Source organism: Merops nubicus, unplaced genomic scaffold, assembly GCF_000691845.1.
Source record: "Merops nubicus isolate BGI_N331 unplaced genomic scaffold, ASM69184v1 scaffold41335, whole genome shotgun sequence".
Classification (NCBI taxonomy): domain Eukaryota; kingdom Metazoa; phylum Chordata; class Aves; order Coraciiformes; family Meropidae; genus Merops; species Merops nubicus.
Genome location: NW_008609679.1, coordinates 1 through 14,178, shown reverse-complemented (window position 1 = coordinate 14,178; position 14,178 = coordinate 1). Strand labels below are relative to the sequence as shown.

Below are 14,178 nucleotides of genomic sequence, written 5' to 3'. Positions count from 1 at the left end.
CTAACATGTCCTTAGCTCCTCATGCTCCTTCTTCACTCACCTGCAGATCAAACACATGAAATACTAAATACAATCCTACTGATAGAGGATTATGAAATAATCAATTTAATAAAGGAAAAAAATTGCATGTCCTAATAATATTGTTCCAATTACAAATTATTCTACTAAGAAGGGACTGCTCACAGTCATGGGGCACTGCTAGAAACCTGTAACTCAGACTGGTCTGCTAAACCCACGTACCCTCTCTGCAGAGCAGCATTACAGCAGGTGTAACTACTCAAATCAGCCCTATACATTTATTAGGAAGATGACCTTGCAGTGTTTTATAGAAAGCTACATTATAGTGCCTTCCCTATATCTTTTTGCAAACACCTAAATATCAGCATAACTATAATGCCTGTTACCTAACAGCTATTTAAAAATAAATTTTAAATAACTAGTTAATTTTTAAAGAATTGCTGAGATCCATCCTCACAGATTGCTTGCCTACACAGAATCGATCAAAAAATACTCTTACTCACCATCCATTTCCACATCTATACAGTGCTGTCTAACTCTTAGGCTACATTACACCCTCTAAGAAGAAAAACACATGTGAACATTAAACTAGGTTACTAGAAGCATCTAAATTCCCTACGCAAAAAACCTCGCAAAGCTTCCAGTGTTCTGACCATGGCTCCAGAACATAAATGGGATCCCCTTAATCCTTCACAAGGATATGGGGAAATTTTGACATTTTCTAATGACTTTATAGCTGCCACATGTAATACAGTGAGAATTTTTACTCAGTATAGACAAATTCATACAACATTCTATCAAAATGTCTCTGTATTCGTGTTGTCTGTTTTTCTGAAGCACATAGACCTCAACAGAAATCCTGTGAGTTATGAATTAATTTATTGGCATGCTGTTAGATGAGACAAAGTCTTGCATCTTCAACAGGCATTTCTGTAATCATGCTGGAAGCATGAAGACATATCCATTTCACCTTAATATACACACAGAAAATCAGAGCTGAATATATAGACTCATTATAAAATTACAAAAGCAAACAATCATCTTTACCTTTTCTAATTACACAAGGTGGGTTATTGTCTAAAAACTCTCCACTGCTAACAAGTTAAAAACATCATCTGAGGAAAAAAAAAATCCAAACTTATGTAGCAAAACAAACAACAAGAAAGCAAGAAACCAAAAGGAACAGAATCCTTCAAGAAGAGATACTTGCAGTATTTGTTGCTTGGTGCTGACGCATCTGCTACACAAGAGCATCACATAAAACAGTTGTCTGATGCTTTACTACCTGCACAAAGTGCAAAATCAAGCGTTAGTATCACTTTCCTTTTACACTAGAGACTCACCAATCTTCAGATGAAAGCAAAATCCAAGGAAACAAGATGTGCTATTTTAAGACTGATGAATACCATCTGAAAGTATCTTAATGATATTAAAAAAAGAAGTTCATGTTCTGTTTCTCTTACACTTTATTAAATAAGAGATCATATTAAACATGATCCATTATAAAGCTATGGAAGCACTGTTACTGAACAGCTGGGAGAAGTCATTTACAAAAGCATTGATATTCACCAAAGATCTGGTGCTAGATACAGCAATACACAAGTCTCTTACCTGAATTATGTAGCTTGTTCCACTGAGTCAATGCCCGCTGCAATTTATAGTCAATTGACAACATGCAAAGTAGCTTACAGGTAGATCTGCTCATTTCTGGTTTGGCTTTTCCACCCACACCACAGTTATGATGGCAACAAAACCTGGCATAAGGGCCAGAAACTTCAAAACTGTATTGAACACAACCAGATTACCTGAGAGAGTAATCAGGAACATACTTTGTTTACTTCCTATGTATATTCTGTTTCACTGTACTGAAGCAGTATTTTCTTTTATTGGCATTTTGTACTTTAATGATTAAATATAACAATGAGCTAGAATTTAGTTAAATATTCATCTGCAAAGCATAAGCAAACTAATTTTCATAGCTTCATTTTAAACACAAAGCATCAGCATCTATTTAGAAGAAGCTTGCATGGGATTTGTCTCCAGATTAAGCTGTGTCCTCACTTCCAATAACAGTACATTTAATCTTCATTATACCTGTAATTTTGGGGAATTCCTTTAGTGTTAAGAAGTTTAACAGCATATAAAAGGTCTCTAATAAAGCATTTATGAAGGTCAACAAGATTTGAAAACAGTGAGCAATCAGTAGCAAGACAAAAGTTTTAAAGTTTTGCTTAAACTCAGAAACACAGTGTGGAGCAAACAATCATCAGATGTCTGGGGTATACAGATGACACACGCTTCAGTACAGAGCTGTCCAGCTGTACAGGTCTAAGGAAACAGGACACCTAACTTCAAAACTCCCACACTTCACAGGATTATCTTGACACTTTAGACTAACTCACTACTTGCCCCTTCTATAGAACAAAATAAAACTACACAGAAAATCCAAACCCAAGCCAGTTTAGCTTAAAACTTCCAGAAGACACTAAGATTAAAAACACTTGTTCTACTACCAAGAGAGCTACATACACACAATCTGTCTTCTTGGGACTGTCAGCCACCCAAGAAAGCATTCTGCTCCTGCAGCAATGCTGTATTTATTCCTCATCCTCCTCCCCTCACCAGCTTCAGGCCTTGTGAAAAGGCAGCCAAAAGCCAGAACATCTACTAGAGCTGGTAGATGGGGATGCACTCAACAAACAGATTAGTCTTCTTTAGGGGACTTTTTGTACATCATTCTGGATTAACTCAGGTTTTGGAAGGCTACAGGACTGACAGGAGAATAAGCTCTGTACCTGCAAAAGACCTACAGTCAGTGTAGATTTTATGGGACAACTGTTTCCACCCCTGATGTGGCAGAGCTGTGGGCACAGCTGTCTCCCACACCACTCTGTCCCCAAAGCTATGGGCTAAGGAAGCCAAAACTGCACCTGGCAATACACAGTCCTGTTGACGAATCATTTCCTTCCACACTGGAACTGAAAACTGCGCCAGACAAAAATACAGCCACATACACATACCTCAATCTGAGTCAGGGATTAAAAAAAGTTTCAGTTAGCAACTTGGTGAGTCTCTTTCCTTTATCTAAGCACCAAACAAATGCATAATGCTACTCCAAAGCATTTTCAGAGCTGTGCTTTTACAGACAGGGTGAACAATGACATATAGATGACGCACATCCGTTTTTCAAAAATCTGCTTTATCTTTAATTGTTACATTCCAAAGGGGATATATGAAATTTAGTCATCTAGCAATTGTATACCTCTTGAGAGATGAGTACAGAATCACAGATAAAAAAATACACCTAACTGCCAAGATGACAGGTGCTAGAGAAAGTATGTGCCTTAAACCATCAATCCAGACAAATGCAGAAAGATTTTTATAATAAATATATCATTATATAGCAACTCCTGAGACTTTACCAAAGAAACGAAAGGGAAAAGATTTTTTTAAGAGATGCAATACACATACCATATATTAAATTATTAAAGCAAAACAAAACAAAATGCCAACACTGTCTCGATATGCACACATCTGAGTTTATCTACATCACAGTACTTGAAGTATGTAGCTCAACGAGTCAGTGCCCATTTAAGTCTTGTCTTAAATCTGCAAACCTTACTTGACATAAAAGCATCTTGAAAGTATGCGTGCACCAAACCAAATGGTGAATACAGCCACTCAGGGTTTCACTTTCTCAGGCAAAAATGACACTACTGAGATTTAGATTTCCAGTACCTAGCACTAGTCAGCAGAAAATCCAAGAATATTTACAAAAGGTCTCTACATAAAGTGATTAGTGAGTTGTAATTATGGTGTTCCCAGATACTTTTTAACTACATAAATAGTAGAGAGAAATATATAGTTAAAACCCACCATAAAGTCACAACTGTAAATAAGGTACCACAGTGGCAACCCAAGGTATCTTAAGGTTTGTTTTCTTCTCAGTTTTATTAGTAAAAGCCATTGGAAAACAAAGATTTTAGCTTTTGTTTAACTGATCTTTTGAAATTTCTTCCATTCCCGTACATTCCTTCAAAGTTCAAATACTTTTTTCTCTATTTTATATTTTAAATCAACGATGAACCATTCAAGCAAACCCTTCTGAATTGGCAGGATCAGGAAGACATTAAGCCAGCTCTTTCCACCAGTCCACTCCACTGCCCCGGAGCTGCTTTCCTGAGACAGTTAACTCAGGACCACGTGGCGGTCAAAGACAGACTTGCGCTGCTCCTGGACCTGCAGCTTCCAGCGCTGCTGGGCGTACTCCACCTTGTTCAGCACGTTGGCGCGGCTCCGGGAGCGAGCCAGCACGTCGTGGGCGTTGGCAAAAGGCTGGTGATCCTGCAACGGCAAAGAGAGCACAACACCTCCTCTGAGCAATGACACTAGTCGTCTTCGTTGTTACACTCCAAAGGATGCAGGGGGTTTTGCTTTGGGGTTTCTTGGTTTTGTTTGTCTGTTTGTGGGGGGTTTGGGTTTTGTTGTGGTTTTGTTTGTTTGTTTTTAAAGAAAAACAAGCTGTTTCAATGAGCTGGTCAGTAACGATAAATATTTCAATAGTTAAAACTGCACTTCAATTTCTCATTCAAATTAACTCCCACAGGATTCCAAAATAGTTTTTTGACAGTACAATGAAGTTTGGTCTATCTGCTGCCCAGAGACATCATGGTGTGCTGCAATATGTTTGGCTCATCTGATAGACTTCTATGATAGCGTGACTAGTTGGATAGATTAAGGCAGAGCAGTGGATGTGGTTTACCTCGACTTCAGCAAGGCTTTTGGCACTGTCTCCCACAATATCCTAGTTGTGAAGCCCAGGAAGTATGGACTGGATGAGCTGACTGTGAGATGGGTTAAGAACTGGTTAAACAACAGAGCCCAGAGGGTGGAGGTCAGTGGGGTAGAGTCTAGTTGGCGGCCTGTGGCTAGTGGTGTCCCCCAGGGGTCAGTGCTGGGCCCAGCACTAGTCAATACATTCATCAATGACCTGGAGGAAGGGCTGGAGTGCACCCTCAACAAGTTTGCTGATGGTACCAAGCTGGGAGGAGTGGCTGACACACCAGAAGGCTGTGCAGCTATCCAGAGGGACCTGGACAGGCTGAGAGCTGGGCAGGGAGAAAGTTCATGAAATTCAATAAAGGCAAGTGTAAAGTCCTGCATTTGGGGAGGAACAACCCCATGCATGAGTACAGGCTGGGGGCTGACCCGTTGGAGAGCAGTTCTGGGGAAAAGGACCTGGGAGCCCTAGCTGGTAGCAGGATGACCACAAGCCAGCAGTGTGCTCCTGCAGCCAAGAAGACCAATGGCATCCAAATCCAACGTGGCCAGCAGGTTGAGGGAAATCATCTTCCCCCTCTACTTTGCCCTGGTGAGGCCCCACCTGGAATACTGTGTGCAGTGCTGGGCTCCTCAGTTCAAGAAGGACAAAGAACTGCTGGAGAAGGTCCAGTGCAGGGCTACTGAGATGATCAAGGTCCTGGAACACCTGTCATATGAGGAAGGGCTCAGGGAGCTGGGGATGTGGAGAGGGTGCCGAGGGGGGGGGGGGGGTCTTATTAATGCTTATAAATATCTAAAGGGTGGGTGTCAGGAAGATGGGGCCAGGCTCTTCTCAGTGGAGTCTGGTGACAGGACTAGGGGCAATGGCCACAAGCTGCTGAACAAGAGGTTCAACCTGAAGGAAGAACTTCTTTACAATGAGAGTGACAGAGCCATGGAATGGGCTGCCCAGGGGGGCGGTGGAGTCACCATCTCTGGAGATTTTCAAGGCCCTCCTGGATGTGTTCCTGAGCGATGTACTCTGGGTGACCCTGCTCTGGCAGGGGGGTTGGACTAGATGATCTTTTGAGGTTCCTTCCAACCCCTAACATTCAGGGAATCTGTGAATATCAGAACCAGTCTTGCCTCCATTAGTAGCTGGTAGGACAGAAGCCTGGAACAGGCCCAGGGCCTAGAGTCTCGCGTTACTGTCAGGAACACACTTCACTCTGAAAGTGAACTAAAGAGCCAGTTCTCTGCCAGCTCTTGGCCATTTACCATCAGGCGGTTCAGGATGTCCACACACAGCTTCTATATACAACCAACACACTCTGATGTTTACCAAATCAAACCTATTGTCCTCAGCTGTCTCAAAGCAAAGTGTCAACACAGCTGTTTAAGTGACAGAGCTCAACAATAACTGAGTGCTTGTTCTCTAACAGTACCTGCAAAGTTTTATTTTCTTCTACTAAATATAACCAAGTTATCTGGCTATCATAAGGTTTTGGACAAAGTCACATTGCTAAAGCTATGTCAGAAAGCATCATACAGACAACATGTAATGAACAATAACATAATTATGTCCTGTATTAAATAAATGTCTTTTCTGTACAAATACACTGCATATTCCTTCCACCCCTTTCCCCCAACACTTCTGAAGACACATACATTAACTGATTAACCTAAACAAGGACCTGAAGTGTTTTTTGTTCCAAGCACTACTGCAGATAATAAGCACTAGTGACTCCACAAGCACAGGTAATGGTCACAGTAACAGTTACAGCAAAATCAGAAACCAGAACGTAAACATTCTGCAGTTAACCTGTGCTCTTCCACATGACTTATTTCATTTCTTTTACCTACAATCAGAAGACCCTAACCCAGATTTGGGGGTATTAATATAATTTAAGGTATAAAAAAAGAATAATTAATCTGAGGTATAGCATACAGCATGAGTTCATTTAATTCAGGAAGGAACCTGCACAATTTGCTATAAGAATGCAGACAGAAAAAGGATCACTGAAGTACCTCCTTTCCCAATAAAAGCCCCCAACATCCTCCTGGAAGGAGGATTTCCTGGGGGAATTCTTAAGATGTCAACGGAGACATATTCCAAATGTCTTTCTACGTAATACAAAAGCAAGGACAGAAATTGTGGAACTTAACAGCAATAGTGCACCTCTGTCCAAAGAACCTTCACTCCAGACAATGTTAGCTCAAACCTGGGTAACAATCACATCTTTGTCTTGTGAAATCAAGGTAAATAAAGAAGGCACAGCTGATAAAAGCTAGTATTGAGGAAAACGCTTTATTTTGAATACTTACTATCTTCCCCTGCAGTACAGAAACACTTTTAAGTCAAGATGGCCGATGTGGCCACTGCTAATGAGAAAAAATGGTAGAACTAAAGAATGTTTTCCCTGTTTGCTAACAATGACAGCTGTCACTCCAAACACAGAAACAGCCTGGAGAAACCGAGTGCAACTCACCCTACAGCCCACATACAGGCAGCATAACAGAGCATAGGTTTAACAGTTTTGATACCTTGAGATCTATGAGGCCACTGAAGGAACTTCAAACAGTAGCTTCTAAACTTCAAACAGCAGCATGCTCATGCATATTGAAAGGCTTAGGTTAAGCAGACAACAACCTTCCTGTTTCATACTCTTGGTCTGGTTTCAGAAATTCTTTCCAAGAATACTGTGTTGGAGACTAACAAGGCAACTAATAACAGGCCATGGAGTCACTAATGGAGTGCTCACTCCCCTTCTCCCAGAAAAGGCTGTTCAGATCTGTTGAAATCTACTGTCACATTCTGGCTTCCAGCTGTAATACTATGAAATTATTTAAGCACCGATCACTCTTTTACTTCATTATAATTACTTCTTGAATTTTTAGCATCAACAACCTCAAACTGAAGATGCAACCTTTCTATTTTCTTTTTGTAGAGAGAAATCTAAGCAGTAAACAATTTGTGTAGATAATGATCTATGCAGTCTGGCTAGTGATCACAACTATTAAGGAGTTGTAGTTCCTATATATGCTTATCTCCATTCCTACTCTGTTTCTTCCCTGAGAAAGTTATCTGTTACTAGAGCTGGGACAACTGAAGCAGTCCTCATCTTACTACTTTCTAGCTCAGTGAAAAATGAAAGAGTGGCTTCACTGAAGTCATCACACAGATCTTTTGCCCACCCTTTAGAAAAAGCATTTACATTGCCTGGCAAAAAAAGCTTCTCACCCCAAAAAGTTATTTTAACAACTAACCACCTCAAACTTTACATTAACCCAAATACAAAAGCCCTCTGGTGAACTCACCCCAATGTCTTCATCACTTTGTATGAGCTGTGAATGTCCAAAGAGACGTCTCTTCAGTATAGGTTCCACCAGTGTAAGGTACACCATGTACAGAAGAAGTAGGCCCAAAATAGACAGGTATATGATGATTGTGACCTACACAATGCAAGCACAGGTTATGCCAGCAGTGTGACTTTACTCCCACAATCTCAGCAGGCAGCAAGGACCAAAAGAAGAGTATATAGTGAAGATTTTTATATTCCCATTGATCTTTGGTAGCATCACCAGGTGACTTAAATCCCACAGAGTATAAAACAACAAGCTATGACCTGGTATTAAAATGGGCTGGGGCAGACAGATGCTACCTTGAAACGGTTTCTCTCAGTGAGGCCTTGCTAAAAATCTTACACTGTCCCTCTTAAAAACAACTTGGTGTTATAAATTTCACCTCAGCCAAGATAACTCTTCAGTTTGCCCATTAAACTGTAGTGGCAAATCTGGAGGTTCCTGAATGGTCTCCATTCTCTAGCATGGATCTGTATTCTAATAATCACTAAGAAAAATGGGAAGGAAGAACTACCAAACTTCTAAAGGGAGAAAAAAAAATTGGAAAAAAATCCAACCAAGTCTGTGTCATAAAAGATGCACTACATAATCTATTCACTTCTACCTAGGGCTCAGTGACTCCAACAGGATAAGAATGTGAAGAATACAGAAATCATCTGTTAGAACAAACATGGGCAATTTCTATTTTGGCAAGCTAAAATGAAAAAAAAGAAAATTTAGAGTAAGATAGACAGCTGAAAAATAAGAGGCTCTCTAAAGAAATAACAAAAAATGAAGTCCAGAGCTTGACAAAATGCCCTAGAACACTGGGAATCTCAGCAAGGTATACAGCTTAGTATCACGATAAAAAGTTAAACCTTGGGCTGTTTTAGAAAAATTTTCCCCTTAAAAAGAATATTTCCAAGACAGATACATTTACTAATTGGTTGAAGTATTTCATGCACGCCAACAGAATTACATTGCTTACCTTAATTGTGACAGAACTTCTCTCTTCATACTTGCATTCACAACGTAGACAATACGCCTCTACATCCGGCCCAGGGACAGGCATAGGCTCAACCACGTGAAGACAATCACTGCAGACACACAGAAAGCACTCACTCAGCTCTGAGCTGTTCTTAGCCTACCTGCTCCACTAGGAATGCAGATCCCAGCTGCACGAGCTGAGAAGCCACCTGTGCTTAAGTTCAGCTGTTCTAAATTATAGGTAACCCAGATGAATGTTTTTTTTCTAAAAATCACTTCACCACCATTATTTTACATACGAAATTCAGCTACCCAGAAGCTGCTAAACAAGTTTTAAGACCTTTCTAACTGAATAATGTTTTCATTTTTCAGTGAAAGTATTAAAGTTGTTAGCATAAGTCCAAGGATTGAATCCAAGCACAAATGCATCCTTTGACACCGACATTAAAAACAAAAGTAAATTACAGCTATGCATTTCCTTCTTCGTCATACTCAGAACAGCCTTATTTTGTCCTTCCACTCTCTGAAAGGAAACGAACCTCTCTGGCATTCAAGAATAGAAGTAAGCTCTTTCTTGCCATCAAAAGTTTCAGGAATTAAAGAAAAAAAGTCATATTGTTTGTTTCTCCAAGTAATAAGACCGTGAATAAACAGCATCCCATTTCCAGCACTAGGCCTGGAAGCAAAAGCATAATTTGACTTAGAACAGTCCCATGCCAAAAAGCATGATTGACAATCTCATGGGCCCTCTATACCACAGCACTTAAATCCAGCTTCCATGAGACAACTTCTGCCACCAATAACTTATGTAATTTTGGTCTTTTTTCAGACTCAGGTTGGTTGTTCAGAGTAAACATCTCAGGGTCCCTGCAGAGCACCGACAGAATGAAAAAGTCCTGGTTTGCCTTTATAGCAGTTAGCTGGTCAGAAGCACATCAAACCAGCCTGACACGACAGCAGCAGCCTAGGTTCCAAACACTCTGCTGGGCCAGATGACAACTCTGAGCACACAGCCAGACACCAACTCAACCCTTCCATTTTCTTTGTTATTTCTTCTTCATAACTAAAACTACTGAGCGTCAAGTCACATCCTCTGGAGAGGAGTGGAAGGCTTATTTTTCTCATTTATTTGAAAGCAGAATTACGTTCTGCTCTGTGGAGAAGGGCAGCATTCAAGCTACAAAATAAAAAATATGTGCAGGTTATAACCTGTGTGATTTCTGTTCACCTGATTGAAAGCTTGCATCAATATGTTGCACAAGTACAGCAGAAAGCTCTTATGCAGCTTAAGTACAGTAATAAGTCTCTTACTTCACGTATATCAAATATTAACACCAGCATTTTTTTTTCATCTCCAGTTCAGTGTTTCAAGTTGCTAAGAAGTATAAAATATATCGGAACCTTAGAATTTTGATTATGTTTCTTTGTACTGCAGTTCCATGGCAATTTTAGAGGAAAATGTAGAAAAAGCTGATCCTTTTCTAAGTTATTTTTTACCTCAAGTAAAATTATCACCCTGCCCACAGTAACAGCACCAAGGAAGCAGTTCTGCCAAGGCAAGCTATGCTAGTCAGAAGGGCAGCTCCTGCACAGACAGATTTCCAGTTCATTCAGCTTGTGGATAGCCCATCCTCCCTCCCTGCAGGTCGCTGGCCATTGCTGCAGTCAGCCTCCCTACACCAATACCTTCCAAGTACAAACTACAAACACCAACACTTTCCAGGCAGGTTATTTACCTAGCGCATTGTCCATCAGGGTGGGAATCCCTGCAACAGCTCCAAACCTGACACCAGAAGGGTGAACACTTTTTTGGTGTCAAAACACCCCAGCCCATATCAATGTTAGCATAACACAGCATTTGCCAGCCTGAAGTCCAAGAACAGACCACTGCAAGTGAAAGAGCTAAAGCATCTAAATAAGAGCATCATGGTGCACGTTATATGTTCAGCATTAAGAATTAAATTTTAATTTTATGTCTGGGCAAGCCAGTAGTAAGTGACCATTATACAGTGTATAATTCATAAACAGCCTAAAAATGAATCTGGCTCATCTCATGAGTCACTGATCTAAACACCTAAAGGATGATGTCCATTACCCAGTTCTATTTAATAACAAGCCACCTGCACTGATCCAGAAGCCAAAGTACAGCACTAAATTTGTCTACTTTGTTGCACATAAACTAGCAATCAAGTCTTCCAGAAGTGGCAGCAAGACACCTCAAATTGAAAATCAAAGCCATAAAATGTTCCCAGATGGTCACTTAAGAAATTATCTCAACAAAATGAGATGTAAGATAGGAAAATAGATTTTTGAGACTCTGTATGCGTTCGTTATCTGTCACCATAAAATTAGTCAAGCCTTCAAAGATACTTCTTCCTTCAATCAGTAGTAATATTGACTTAAAGGGAAACAGGGTCTTATCTGCTAGTAGGGCACACACTTAGCAACACCCACTGAAAAGGAATCCATTTTAATTTGCAGAAAGGTAATGACCAATAAGGCCAGTACCACTGCTATTCTGAACTGCCTGCTGCAGCCGGGATCCTCCCAGGACGCTTCACTGCTGCAACTTCATTTGTCATAGGAGGACTAATGTTGTTAAGTTAATTACGAGGGACCAAAATAGCAATTCCAGTTGGACAGTACCTTCTGTGTGCATTAGTCTAGTCTGAAGTTTACAGTGCTGCGTCTCACAGTTCTTCTGTAGGTAATTTAATAAGTCAAGGTATAGCTCTAAATACATCTGTATCACTAATTTTATTCCAATAATTATTTTCGTGGGCCTACTAAGAAGTATGAAATTTTCAGAATCAAGATGCCAACCTACTGCCACGCATCAGGCAGAAAAGTGTTTTATAAATTCTTAACATAACTGAAGAGGCAACACATTAAGAAGCATGTCACAAGTTTATAGGCTAACCCCAAGAATTTTGGAGCACTTCGACATCAACACACCTCTAAAACTCAGTGTTTTATTTGTATGATTCACATAGACAATGATATTCGAGGGGAAATTACACAAGTCATTTACAAGCCAATGTAACAAGTCACCACCATCTCCCTTTCTTCCTCAGCCCCTCACCTCTGGCCACGTACATCAGTGCTCCGCTTGGAGAGGAGTCTCAAAGGCCACAGATGGCCCAAGCAATACAACAGAGCACGCTGCTGAGGCACAAAGATACAAGACTTCCCTCCCTCTTTGAAAGCACACACGTTGTTAAATGGCTCAGGCTGTCTCATATAACTGCACTCTCTGTATGCAATTATCAGGAACAGAAGTCTCCAGAAACAGTAGTCTTTAAATGATACAACGGGTTTCAAGAGGAGAGAAAGAGGCAATACTCCTGAGTCCTGCACCCACTGCTGTGCCCCCCTGCCTTTAAGCCATTTCAAATCACTGAATTCAGATTACAACACCCTCTTCCCTCCTCCTCATTCCAAGTTTAAATAAATAGCTAACATGCAAGCAAGCAAACCTAAAGCAGAAGACAGGGCAAACCTACGGATTTCAAGCCTCGTCCTGTGCTAGAGCTGAATTCTGGACTACTTTTAAAAGAAAAGTTTTAGTAATTTATGCAACAGATGTAATTACTCTTGGCACCCTATAGGAGACTCACATATAATCACTAAGGAACAAGTCTCTAACCAGTAATATTCATTAAAGTATTTTATGCCACACACACTCACCAGTCTTTCTGTGAAACATTTTTGTTGTAAATATTGCCAGAATGGTCTTTGTAAGGAGGGCAGATGCATTTACATCGGACATCCTCAGAATTCTGTAAAGTAAACAACATGCTTAGAGCAAATTATCAGCAGTAACTACAGCCAGATACAGAATGCACTCTTCACGTAATGCATAAAATATTTGACACAAGCTACTTTCAAGTGTCTTTGAATAGTCTTACTCAGAGTTTCCTTCAAGTTTTCAAAAGAGGCAAGCAGAGAAAGTTGTCAAGTAACACTTATTTAAGATAGCAAACATATGTTTTACAAGAAGAATCTGGAATTTAAGCTCACTTTTCTTTTTAAGAAATAAAAAACATTCAGAAGTTACTGTTGTTAGGATACTTGCTTATTCAGTTTGAGGACAACCATATAACACAGACCTTGTGATAAGCTTCAGATGAATGAAAGAACATTAAGCCCAAATGGAGGCTAGCAAAGAAACCTCTGTGGGTAGTTCTGTCCTCCCTGACCACAACAGAAACAACTCTATAAAGAAAACTATTATGGGGCCTAGGACAACCTGTGGTCCTCTTTTAAACAGCAGTAGACTACTGTGAGGCAGAGGAAATAAAAAAGAACAAAACTGGAATTCCAAATGAAGGCAAAGAATTACCCAAATTTGTAAAAGCAAGTTTTAGAGAAACAAGCTAAAATCTGCACAAGCAACATGAGACACTGCAGAAAGAAGTGACAAAAAGGAACCATTATGGACAGTGAGAAAGAAGTGGCACCCAAAATTAGTATATAGACCACTACCAGAAAAAAAAAAAAAAAAATGGAATTTCAGAAAAAGGTCACTTTGTATAGAATGTTGGAAAAGGCTTATGGCTTCCTGTCCCAAACTGCACAAGAAGTGAAAGCCCGACAGAATGGAGATGATCAGCAAGAGGTTATAGATAAAAGCGTTCCCAAATCCAAAGCAGAGCATTCAAACCTCAAACCCAATGATTGGAACAAATAACGACATAGGATAAACAACTCGTATCTAAAGTTCAATGTAATTTCTAACAGCATTATAAAGGAATGTCTTAAGAAATACTGGCAATAAACTTTTACACTGCACAACGGGGCGAGGGTTAACGCTAAGTGGGTGTAAGTCAGTCGGTATATCGCACAGTCAGCATTTTCCAAATAAGTTCTGGTCTTGCTACAGGAAGACAAGTCACCGATTATCATCCAAAAGTAGAAAACTGAGACACGCGGGTACTCTGATAACAGGGACAACGTTTACTATGGGGAAACCCGACGTTCTCCTTCAGTCAGAGCGACGCTACGATTCCGGTCCCAAACACGGACCGCGGAGGAGCGGCAGCGGCGCGGCCGCGGACACGCCACCCGGGC

At 40.4% G+C, this 14,178-nt stretch overlaps 1 protein-coding gene across 1 annotated transcript; it reads right to left on the bottom strand.

Annotated features, from left to right (window-relative positions):
- Window positions 1–3,945: 3,945 nt before the first annotated feature.
- Window positions 3,946–12,887, bottom strand: TMEM9B (TMEM9 domain family, member B; the record flags this gene model as incomplete). Its single annotated transcript, XM_008940655.1, has 4 exons — window positions 3,946–4,362; window positions 8,098–8,232; window positions 9,110–9,218; window positions 12,796–12,887. Coding segments are annotated over 4 exons (492 nt in total), but the record flags the coding sequence as incomplete, so codon positions are not given.
- Between the last annotated feature and the right edge of the window lie 1,291 nt (window positions 12,888–14,178).